Below are 13,265 nucleotides of genomic sequence, written 5' to 3' on the forward strand. Positions count from 1 at the left end.
GCTATGAAATTAATCTAAGTACACGGTGTCTTAATAAAAGTCAGCAGCTGGGGCAGAAATTACTATTCTAAGATTGCCAGAGAAACTGAGAATATCTTATGAATTGCTACACTCGGATATGAAACAGTATAAGCAATGCCTTTTGCAATATTTCCTGCAATAAATGAAATTGATTTTAATTGTTCCTTGGACATCAGGATATATAAGGAATCTTTAGGGGGTACCAAGTCAAGTTGATTTAAGCTAAATTATGATCAATAAAAGAAACATTTTCATTACTCTTTATATTTTTAAGAAGATTTATATAAAAATCCAACTTATGACAGAGTGTTTCTTCTTTTATAGTATTATTTCAGTCTTTTAACTAAAATAATGGCCATCGTTCAAGATGACCACAGGATGTGATTTGGCATTGGTTCATTTCTTTATTCCACTGGGAACTTTAAGGCCTAAATTTGCTTTCACAATTGCAACTTTTGTTTTCGCATCTTGTAATCTTTCACAAGCTTTTTGAAAGGCAATCATAGCAATAACAAATTTTTCATCACTGTGTCTTTTACATGTTTCTTGAGCCCTACGAGGAAAAAAGAAAGGTAATAGATTGAGATACTTTTAATACTAAAACTATTACAAGCAATCAGATTGTTAATGATAATTAGATGTCTTCAAAACAGACATATACAAACGAGAAAAAAGAGAGAATTTCACTTATTGTATGGAACTTTATTATAACATTCAATAATATTCACATTAGGCTACTATTTCTAAGACTCCTGTTGGCTGTAACAGAATCCTCACAAACCTTGGCTGAGATTCCCACAGAAGCATCTAAACCAGACTATGCCATGATTTTCAAAACTTTCACTTAACCTCACTAAATCCAGGCTTCTTCTAGGAGTCTGTTTTGGAGTGAACTGTGTCCCCCCCACCCCCCGAATTCATATTGTTGACGTCCTAATTCCCAGTACCTTAGAATGTGATTGTATTTGAAGATAAGTCCTTTAAGAGGCAATAAAATTTAAATGATATCATATGGGTGGGCCCTAATCTAATATGAGTGGTGTCTTTATAAGAAGAAGAAGAGACACCAAGGACGTGCACACACGAAACAAAGGCCATGTGAGGACACAGTGAGAAGGCAGCCAACTACAGGGGAAGGAGAGGCCCCAGGAGAAGCCAAACCTGGCAACACCTTGATCTTGGACTTCTAGACTCTCAAACTGTGAGGAAATAAATTTCTGTTGTTTAAACCACCCAGTCTGTGGTATTTTGTTATGGCAGCCCTAGGAGACCTATACAGATTCAAGTTAGAGAAAGGTGAAACACGTTATGCTGTGAAACCTGGAAAATGTCATGGATCTTAGAAGAATTCATTCATTCATCCTCATTCATTAACAGTTCTTTATTATAATATTTGGCATATTCCCTAGATGCTAGAAATATATACATAGGACAGTATAATTATGAGAAGTTTATAGAAAGTAAAGAGAAATAAAGGTATATAAATACATAAATGTAATATTATACTGCCATAATGAAAGCACTGTGTAACAAGACAGAGTGAAGCATGATAAACATAATCTTACAAGTTAGTAAACAAGTTAGTAAAACATAATCTGGAGAACAAGCTAACATAAGACAAGAAAAGTTTCAGAGCTAAAATAAAGGCAGAGAGGGTAGCACAGCTTGACATGCTTCAAGAAATGACAACACTGATTGTCTGGGTCATACAGTTCTGGTAAGGAGAACAGAGGAGCAGATAAGCCTAGGAAAACAGATTTAGATGATATCATGGAGTCCTTTATTTATATTTAGAGGTACTCAGAAATCTGGACTTGGGAAGTGAAAGAAGCCTAAATCTACAAAATCTGCAAATGATTGACTGCGATTTTGGACAAGTTATTTAAGTTATCTCTACCTCATTTTCTTCATCTTTAGAAAAGGGGATAATCCAACTTATAGTGTTTAGTAAAGGACTAAATGTGTTAATATATTTAAAATCTTTAGAGGGGTACCTGGCATTTAATAATTCCTTTCACTGGGTAGATAATAGTGTCATTCATCAGAACAGAAAATGTAGGAACGACAACTCCATGGGGAAAAAGACTGGAGTTCTTCTTTGGTAATATTGAGTTTAAACAGCCTGGTTATCCAAGTAGTGATGCCACGGGAGTTGAATATAGAGAAGCAATGGCTTATGGCTAAGAGTACAGGTGGCAGAGCCATTCTGCTTAGTTTGAAACACAGATCTGCAACTCAATGATTATGTGCTTTCTGGACAAGATATTTTATGCAATGTCTGCAACATTTTCTTCATCTTTAAGAAGGGACAATTCAACTCATAGGGTTTAGTAAGAAGTAAATGACCTAAAACATTTAAAATGTTTAGAGGAATGCCTAAAAATTAACAATCATTGAATGAAAATTAGACACAACTGTTGAGTCTGGAGCTCTGGAGAGTAGTCATGTCTGGAGAGTAGACATATAGCAAAGTAGAAGTTATGGCAAAAGGGACTTTGCACATATAGTTAAGGGTAATAATTAAGTCTAAAAAAAGTATTTAAATAGCCCTCCTACAAACAACAATTATAAACTGTGGACAAAAATGTAAAAAAACAAAACAAAACAAAATATATAAAAGTTAAAAAAAAACATTTAAAGGAATTGAAGAGAAATACAATGATGTATTGTATTTATATAATATACCAAGATCAAACTATTGAAAAATGAAATTCCATTTACAATACCATGAAAAAAACCCATAAAATCCTTAGACACAGCTTAACAAAAATATGGAAGGCCTATCTTTGAAGAATACATGTGGTGAAAATAAAGAAAAAAAAAAGTTGAAAAGATAGATGATTTCAGCCATTAATAAGTATATAACATTTTAAAATTTAAGAGTTAAAGCAATTCCAAATGATGTGAGGGGCTTTTATATGTCTATGGAAATGAGTTTAAAGATTGTTGGGATCAAAAGTGTTTTGGCTAGGCAATTGGGAAGGTTGCTCTTAAGAATTTGGAAGTTAATGGTGATTACAGTAGAATTTGGAGGGAGAAGAGCTTTACAAATCAGGATATAAAGACCACAGTGAATAAAGATGCCAAAGGAAGTGAATAGGAAGTCAATTGATGACCAAAATAAAGAGGAGTAGATGATGTAATTGGGTATTTGCTTATGTACCAGGTTGTCCGTGTTAATTAATACTCCACTTCAAAATAGATGCCCTGCTGTTCTGCCCTGAGCAGCATCATCACTTTTTCAGAGTACGGACAGAAATATTTGGGAAGACTTATGACCGGTTTTTACCTGATACATAAGTTCTTTCATTTCAAAATCTCTCTCTCTATTTTTTTTTAAGTTTATTGGGGTGACAATGGTTAGTAGAGTTACATAGGTTTTAACTGCAATACATCATCTCTATATCACATTCTATGTTCACCACCCAGAGTCAGTTCTCCTTCCATCACCATATATTTGATCCTGTTTACCCTCCTCCTCCCTTACCCTCTGGTGACCACTGAACTATTGTCTGTCTACGAGTTTTTGTTTGTTTGTCTTGTGCCTTTGTGGCTTTCAGTTTTATATCCCACATATCAGTGAAATCATATGGTTCTGGACTTTTTCTGTCTGACTTATTTTGCTTAGCATAATCATCTCAAGATCCATCCATGTTGTCGCAAATGGCACTATTTCATTTTTTCTTAAGGCAGAATAGTATTCCATTGTGTATATATACCACACCTTCTTTATCTTAATTAATTCTTAAATACCTCCGTGGGTATTTTATCAATTTCCTAATCCAAAGTTTTATAAACCCCCTTCTTTCTTCCTCATTCCACAGCAGGATCAGGAAGCTACCTTCTCAGTAATGACTTCACTAGTAATGGAGATCCATCAGAATGCTTTTAGGTCAAGTATTTGAAGCAGTAGGAAAATAATTGAAAACCTCTTTAGTTTCTAGACAGACTTTTTATTTTTTTGAGTCACAGCTGTCTTTTGTGTGTTGATACTCTTATCTTTATTTGAAAATATTTATAAATAATACTCAGTAATGCCCTTTAGGATACATTACTGACATAACCAGAAGACTGCCTTATTCCTGTGTGCTTTCAAAGATAATACCTTTGTAGCTATTTACAAGAGAAAATAACTTAGTCAAGATACATTAGGAAGCTCACTTGACTCTGTATCCTCTACAAATTAATGATGGCCAGACATTCAATTTGCTATGATAAAACTAAGCTGATTAAATTTCTTAATATTGATTTGCATTAGATTTGGTTTTGATATACCAGACTAGCTTTCATTCTCTTTCACAAAATATTTTGTATTAAAGTAAGTCATAGAAAAACTATTTCCAAAAATCTCTCTCACATACACACAGAGTATACATTAATGAAAATGTTTTTAAATTTTGGAGGAGAAAAACATAAAATATGTTCATACTTAAAAAGATAGTATGTAAAGTACCTCAGTAAATAGTTTTAAATTGTCTTATAACTAAAAAAAGGCAAATGCATTCTTATTTTATATTCCTTTCTAGTACAAACTATTTTTTGTAAATGATAGCATTTAAAAATGTAAATGAAATAAGCAGCTATAATGATTTCTCAGTAGTTTTAGACAACCCTTAAATGTATGTATGCATTTGCCACTTAAAATATCACCAGGATAAAACTATGCCTGTTAAGCTTGATTGTAATATCAGAAAAAAATAAAATAATAATGTGAAATACTTCAAAAGGGTAAAAAAAAAAATACTGGGGGTCTTGTCTAGTGTACCCTTCAGAGTTATCTGTGTATTTCAATCTCTTTGAGCTATTTTACAACTCTATAATTTGAATAAAACTATGAGTAATGCACATGATTCTTGTCTATAGAAATGTAAATGAATTTTCTCCAATGTAGTTAAAATTGATTATTGCAGATGGACAATGACTAAATTTATTTTGACATTCCTGATTGCCTATTTATATAGATGCTCTTAGAATCTCATTTGAACAGCTGTAATATCTTACTAGTTCCTTCATTAATTAATAAGTAAAATAAAATATTCGCCATGTTCATTTTATATTTATATGAGTCATTGTTTTATGTTCTTAAAATATCATCTGTAAGGAAAATGTTGTGTGTATGTGTATGTGTGGGGAGATATAATATACACACAACCCCTCCACACACACACACATACACACAGAATGGAATATTATTCAGGCATATAAAGGAAGAAAATGTTGCCATTCGCAACAATATGGATGGCACCTTACAGCGTTATGCAAAGTGAAATAAGTCAGAGAAAGCCAAATACTGTATGATCTCACTTATATGTGGACTCTAAAACAAACAAATGAAAAAAAACCAGCTTATAGATGTAGAACAGATTGGTGGTTACCAGAGGTGTGGGGGCAGGGAATGGGTGAAATAGGTAAAGGAGGGGTCAAAAGTTACAAACTTTCAGTTTATAAATAAGTCCTAAGAATATAATGCACAACATGGTGACTATACTTAATAATACTGTACTGCAAATTTGAAAGTCACATAAAGAATAAATCTTAGAAGTTCTCATCACAAGAAAAACATGTATAACTGTATTGTTTTGGATGTTAGCTAGACTTAATGTGGTGATCATTTTGCAACATATACAAATATCAAAACATTATGTTGTACAACTGAAACTAATATGTTATATGTTAATTGGACCTTCAAAAAATCCCTTTCACAGCACATGAAATTTAAATTTACTAAACGTAGGTTAAAATATTTTGAATCAATCTAATTTTCAGAAACCTCTCACTTAAGTTTAAAATACGAATATCTTCATGGAACAATTCAAAAATGTTTGCGTTTGAGGCAGCTTTGTTCAACGTACATTGTGAAGATTACTGTTCTACAATATTTTTTTATCTTTTAATTTAAATTTATTGGGGTGACAATGGTTAGTAAAATTACATAGGTTTCAAGTGTACAATTCTGTAATACATCATCTGTATATCACATTGTGTGTCCACCACCCAGAGTCAGTTCTCCTTCCATCACCATATATTTGATCCCTTTTACCCTCTTCTACCACCTCTCTCCCCTTTTACCCTGTGGTAAACACCTCAAAATTTAAGAATAGAATTACCATATGACCCAGCAATCCATCTCTTGGATATACACCCCAAAAAATCTGAAAACATTTATCGTGAAGATATATGTGCTCCTGGAAACAACCAAAGTGTCCTTCGATAGATGGTTGGATAAAGATGTGGTACATATATACAATTGAATACTACTCGACCATAACTAAAGATGAAATAGTGCCATTTCCGACAACATGGATGGATCTTGAGATTATTATGCTAAGCAAAATAAGTCATACAGAAAAAGTTGAGAACCATATGATTTCACTGATATGTGGGATATACAACTAAAAGTAACAAAGGCATAAGACAAACAAACAATGAAACAAAAACTCATAGATATATTTCTCAAAAAGAAGGTTCTGTGGTAAAACACATGTTTAAAATGCAATGATTTTTTTTTTCCAGTAGGATTTCTAATGGTCTTCACAATGAGACTGTCTGCTGAGGTTTAGAGGCCCTTTCTAATCCAATTTAATATTTCTTAAGCAATTGACCTTCAACTATTCTTCATAAACATTGTGCTATAGATAGAGCGACATTCACTACCTCCTTCCTCTTCTCTGTGCTACCTATCCTGAACTTTCCTATTTTGCTCATCCTCTATGCCAATAATGCTTTCCCCTCATAACTCTGCTTTTCCAAATTCTAATCAACAATTGTAATTTTCCTACTTTATTTTTTGTAATAATTCAAATATATCCTTAGATTTGTCACTCAGCTGTGTGTTCTTAGAGGAGCAAGAATATTGTATTAATTTTTGTATGGGGGTAGGGAGGAGAATTGAAATTAATAATTAATTGGATGTTAAGCTTTTGCTTTGAAGGTAGCCTAGATTACTCTCATCTATTTATTTAAATCTTAATTCTGTACCTTGGTAATTCTTATGTTATTTCTTATACTATTATTTCATTCTGGAAGATTTATTGCCTAATGACTTCTCTTCACCTAGATTTTCAGTTTTGGGGGCCAAAGAATCTTTATGTCCCCACATCAACTGGCATGTTAAATAGCTGGAAGTGAATTATAATTTGAATGATTTGAATTTCAGGTAAGTACCCCTTAATAGAAATGCCAGTGATCACAGAGAAACAGAAAAAGAATGTGCAGGACAAATTTATTATTATATAATGAGCATTTGTTTTAAGATAGACACCTATTCTAATGACTAGTGAAGCTATATTTGTAGCTTGGTTAATTATATTTTTAGTATACAGTTAATAATTTTTATTATCTTCACTATACAAACATTTAAGGAAAAATGCATTGTTTTTTATTACAATGGCTTAAGTATTGAGCACAAATATATAAAAAACACTTGGGTTGTACCATAGGCTATTATATGACCCAAATGGACTTATATATAAGTCCTAATTAAAAAAAAAAAAAGACATTACTAATTAAAAAAAAAACCCTGAGATTTTTACCCATTTTCTTTAATTTTTCAATAATTATTTAAATTATCAAATAGATTTTGGAAACTAAGTACTGTAGTAGGCACTATAATCGAAAGACAGACCAAATTATCTTATAAGGGACTTCACAAGCTAACCTGCTATCGGCTCTCTTATAATAACTGTTACAATTGAGATATGTTAAATTTGCTATGGGAGCAACACCAAATGAAAAGGACTAACAGAATGGAAAAGCAGTTGGGGAGAGACTGACAGTGAATGTATCATTTCAGTTGGTGGATAATAAAAGGATGTATTTTGTCAGTGGTTGTAAAGTTCATGCGTTACCCGATGGGGGCAAATAGGGTAAAACACAGTCACACTCGGCCAAGCATCTGCCACTAGTGATGTGTCTTCCTGGAGAAAAGAGTGCCTTTTCTTCATATGGGGGCACTACCCCCCCACCAATTTGAACACTTGAAAGCAGAATTTGCACAGTCACATAGAGGCTTGTGTTATGTAGACGACAGTAACACTGTGGGCTGGTAGTACCGTTTTGGAGTGTACGTTTGAGAAAAAAGGGCATAGTATCAGTATGATCATGGGGATCAAAAAGTAAAAAGTTGGGTATGGAGCGGTGAATAATTTAGTCTGGAGCAAAGAGTGAGACTAGGGGAAGAGGGAGGAGACTACAGCATAACATTTAGTGAGAAGAATCTGCATAGATGGGGACAGAGCATGAGGTCCGCAACGCCACTCAAAAGAGATTCAAGTTTATTTTGTAGGCAACTGCCATGTATCAACCTACTTAAGTAGGAAATGACATGATCAGAGCTTAATTTTAAATGATAGTTGACAGAGTAGTATTCCATTGCATGTATATACCACATCTTCTTTATCCAATCATCTATCGAAGGACACTTTGGTTGTTTCCATGTCTTGGCCACCGTAAATAAAGCTGCAATGAACATTGGAGCACACGTGTCTTTATGGATAAATGTTTTCAGATTTTTTGGGTATACCTCACACACAATGTGATATACTCGTATAGATGATGTATTACAGAATTGTACACTTAACACCTATGTAGTTTTACTAACCATTGTCACCCTAATGAATTTTAATTAAAAAAAGAAGATAGTTGAAGTTTGTAGGCTGTAGAACAGATATGGTTGAAGAAAGCATGGAAAGTGAAGATGGAGGTCACAGTTGGAAAGGTAATGTGGATTCTTAGAGAAATTCTGGGTATGAATTAGTATAAGAGAAGTGTTACTGTTATAAAGTACTGTTTATTAGATCTCGACATTTAATATGCAATATTCACATGAAATCAACTTTAAAGCTTATATTATATCAAAATTGTACCTACCTAAAATCCTTCATGTGTTTAAGTAAATCCTTTTGATATTTTTCCTGTTCCAGTTTTTGCCGAACAATCTGATGTTTCTCTTTTAAGATAGCCTCATTATTCTTCAACCTGTCAAATTTAATTATTCCTCTGGTCAAAATAGTACGCTCATTATTTAAGTTTTGAATTAATAAACGGTCTTTAGCTTTTTGGTTTTTTTCTTCTAAAAACAAATCTCTCCTCTTTCTAACGTTTTCAAGGTAGTTTAATCTGTCCTGACAAAGTTGTTGTAAACCATTCTGAATTGCCTCCTTATCTTTTGCCATTCGAATTTGTGCAGCATATTTTTTCTTATTTAAAGTTTCCTGAACAGTTAAACCAATTCTTTCTTGGGCAACTTTTGCTATGGCAATAGCCATTACTTTTTTTTCATGGCTTTCTTGCATCTTTTGTTCTGAGTAAAATTTGTCAATATCACGAAGTGTTTGGAGTTTTATACCGGTTCTGTGTGTCATCAAAAACTCTCTTCTGATTTTCTTCTCTAATGCCATGTCTTTGTTTTCAAGTATTGGTTTTTGATGAGTGGTAAAACATGGCTGGGCATACGTAGGAAAAGAATCTTGTTCTTTGCCTTTCGATACTGAATCTGAAGTACGTATAGGTAGTTTGAACACTGATATCCTAAAACCGGCATCCAATTCTTCATCCTCAATTTCAGACTTCTGACCTACATCACACAGCAGACAAATATAATACATTACATAAGTGTTAAGCACAGTTTATTTTCTGTCTCATTTGTTTTGAAAGCTACATTAATAAAGTTCAAAGAACCCATTATTTACTTACATTGAGAAGCATTTTCCCCAACTGATGTTCCATTTAAATTTTTTATTCAATAGTGATTTGGGAAAGAAAAGTCAATATTGAAACATTTTAATACAAAAATGCACTGATTCCTATATTTCCTCCATTATATTCTCAATTATTCAACTTGCACTGACACAATAGCAGTAAATTATCTTATACTTAATTATACATATTATTTTTACATATAGGTATTATATTTGCAAATTTCTTTGCAATCTGTTTTACCTTGCTTAACTCTGGTGGAAACTAATAGCTGCCATCATTGTCTTTCCTTTCACTGGATACACGAAGAAATCAAATATCTTAGCCTCCTTTACTATTATGTATGGCCATGAAATTAAGTCCTCTCCAATAAAGAGTGGGCAGGAGTGATATGTGTCATTTCTGGTCTAAGGCTATTAAGAAAAACAAAGTGCCCCTTCTGTACATACTTTCTTCTTTTGACCCACTGCACAGAGATGAGGACCAGGGCCTTCAAGATGGTAGATACACAAGGAGGGAGGACCTGGTTCCCTAAATCACTGCTTGAAAACTACTCACTGATAAGGATTATCTAACTCAGACTCTTATGGAACCCAGAAATAAATGTCAATTATGTTTGAATCAATAAATATTTCTGTGTCTGTTTGTTATCACAGCCAACCTAATAATAACTGGAATCACATTGTTATTCATATATTTATTTTCTGACAAGCCTATTGATGAATTTAGGATCAGGTGGCAAATACAGGTTAAAAAAATTATACTCATGAATCTTAGGAAAACATGTTTCCCATGTTTGACTGATTCCCTCTATCAATTAAACTTACATCCCTGCTATCTCTGGTCTACAGATATTTTATCTTTTCTAATAGATGATTTTCTTAAAGTCTTTATATGTCAAAATGCCAAATTTGATGGTGGATGTTGTATGGAAGTTAAGGTAGCCATGAAGAAGGGCAGGGCCTGTGCTCTAGGCAGGCGGTAGAAGAAAATAGAATTTCTGATTGTTGATATTCCTGTGGCCTCTAGTGAACATCCTAGGCATGATTTTCATGAGAGGCCACAAGACTGTCAACATTTGTAAGGAAAGAAGTGTCTAGAGCTAAGCAAAAAATCAAATCTAGCAAGTAAAAAAGGTAACCCACCAGGATACACAAAGTGTCCATAAATAAGTATTAAGAGTTTGGATCCAAAGCAAACCACTAGCGACACATAAGGACAAAAGCAAGAGTCTAGAGTGAATAGGGTGTGGAGTAAATAGGGTGTGGTCTTGGACAATTACCAAGAAACATCACTGTTTTGTGTAATTTGATTTTATGTGTAAAGTTTGTCATGGAAAAGCTGGCTAAGAATAAAAGATCAGGAATAGAAAACACAACACTAATAAGTTACTAAAGGTTCTTGGCACCAATTCCAATTTGTGTGGGGGTGAGAGGGTTTCCCCACACCACTATGCAATGCTCTGACACCAGCTGGATGTCCTACAATTCAACTCAATTCTTACTCTATCTTATTTATTTTTTTGTTTGTTTGTTTGTTTAAATTCATTGGGGTGACAATGGTTAGTAAAATTATATAGCTTTCAAGTGTGTATTTCTACAATACATCATCTATATATCATTTTGTGTGCTCAACACCCAGAATCAGTTCTCCTTCCATCACCATATATTTGACCCCTTTACTACTTGGAGATAGGGTCAGATCCCACAGGTTAAGTGCTCAGTCTTACAAAACTGTGCACCCCTGCTTCAGACACCAACTGCAAGTCCAGGTTATTGCCTGTGCTTCCAACCAATCAGCTATAGATTGGAGGTTCCACCAACACCCTCCTTGGTTTCAAGTAATTTGCTAGAGTGGCTCACAGAACTCAGAGAGACATTTTATTTACTCGATTGCTGATTTATTATAAAATGATATAACTCAGTAACAGCCACATAGAAGAGATGCATAGGGCAAGGTATGGGGAAAGGGTGAAAAGCTTCCATGCTCTCTCTCCAAGTGTACCACTCTCCTCAAAATATCCATGTGTTCACCAACCTGGAAGCTCTCTGAACCCAGTCCTTTTGGGTTTTTATGGAGGCTTAATTACATCGGCATGATTAATTAAATCACTGGTCCCTGGCAATTGAACTCAATCTCTAGCTGCTCTCCCCTTCCCAGAGGTCAGGGGAGAGACTAAAATTTCCAACCTTCTAATCCCAAGTTAGGGTCTCCTGGCAATGAGCTCTCATCCTTAGTCATGGCCCAGAGTTTTCTCACTAACATAACAAAAGGCATCTTTGTTGCTCTTCTCTCATCACTCAAAAAAGTTCCAATAATTTTAGGGGCTCTGTGCCATAACTGGGTAAAAAGACCAATTATATTTTTCTTGCTATAAATCACAATATATATATATATATATATATATATATATATATATATACACACACACACACATATATATTTGCTTCTTAATAGCAAATATATATATGTATACATATATATATATTTGCTTCTTAATAGTGCAATGTAAGTAAGTATTGACTTTTCAGTGAAACTGGAGGCTCTGAAGACAAAAACAGTATCTTTTTTGTGGATGCTACTACACTTCTTTCTGACTGATGATTGAGATGTCTCTGGTTTATTGGTTGAACACAGTAACATTAGCACTTTTTGAAGAATCTCCTCAGTTTCCTTCTCTGCTTCTAGAATCTCTGCTTCAAAACATCACTCATTGCTATAAGATTTATCTTCCTAAAACAGGATTCTAATCACGTCACGCCTTCCACCCAAAAAAAGGAAGAGAAAACCTTAATGTTTCTACCCATCAGATGAAGGATAGTTTCACCTTTAAGCTTAGGATCCTATATTATAGGGAAAGAGTTTCATTTTTATCCCTATACATACATCACACCTTCCTATATTTGGGCCTTTGCTTGTGTGATTATATGTTTTGTCCAGAATGTTGTTTTCTCTATCTACATATGTTCATATTCTATGCATTCTTCAAGATCTTTTCACTTTTCATCTTTTCTTTATTCTTTAAACAGAAATATATATGTGTGTGTGTGTGTGTGTGTGTGTATCTCATACCAATCCCTTCCTTATAGAATTTGTCACACTCCATTTATATTAAAGCTATATGTAGTAATTGTTAGCCATAGTAGCAAGCTAGATATAAGATCTAAAGAGCTTATCTAAGTTTTCTTTTATCCTCCATTCCTAGCATCTAGCCTACTATTTTCTAGAAAGTAGTTTTGTTTTTTTTGGGGGGGGGTTTGTTGTTGTTTTTTGGAGGGGGTGAATAGGTAGTGGAGTTAAATAGTAGATGCCACTAAGTATTGTTGGGTATTTGTTGGATGTATGAGTAAACAATTGGAAGAGTGAATCTTTTGCTCGAGATCAATATCCCCTGCATATTGGTAAAATTTGGAGACAGCATGGCTGGGTTCAAATCCTAGTTCTATCACTTAGTATGTTTCTTAAGCAGAGGATTGAAAAGAGTGTTCATAAATACAAAATGATGAAATGTTTAATATTGTTTTGGCAAATAATAAAAAAGCATAAAA

The 13,265-nt window shown here is 33.8% G+C and overlaps 1 protein-coding gene across 1 annotated transcript in view; it reads right to left on the reverse strand.

The window, feature by feature from the left end:
• Positions 1-417: 417 nt before the first annotated feature.
• Positions 418-13,265, reverse strand: part of LRRIQ3 (leucine rich repeats and IQ motif containing 3) — a 134,123-nt gene continuing 121,275 nt past the window's right edge. The window contains exons 6-8 of the mRNA XM_033115872.1: positions 10,167-10,183; positions 8,890-9,587; positions 418-574 (exon numbers count right to left, since the gene is read on the reverse strand). Of these exons, the coding sequence (XP_032971763.1) occupies positions 418-574; positions 8,890-9,587; positions 10,167-10,183 (872 nt within the window). The remainder of the gene's footprint in view (positions 575-8,889; positions 9,588-10,166; positions 10,184-13,265) is intronic.

This window comes from Rhinolophus ferrumequinum, chromosome 9, assembly GCF_004115265.2.
Source record: "Rhinolophus ferrumequinum isolate MPI-CBG mRhiFer1 chromosome 9, mRhiFer1_v1.p, whole genome shotgun sequence".
Lineage (NCBI taxonomy): Eukaryota > Metazoa > Chordata > Mammalia > Chiroptera > Rhinolophidae > Rhinolophus > Rhinolophus ferrumequinum.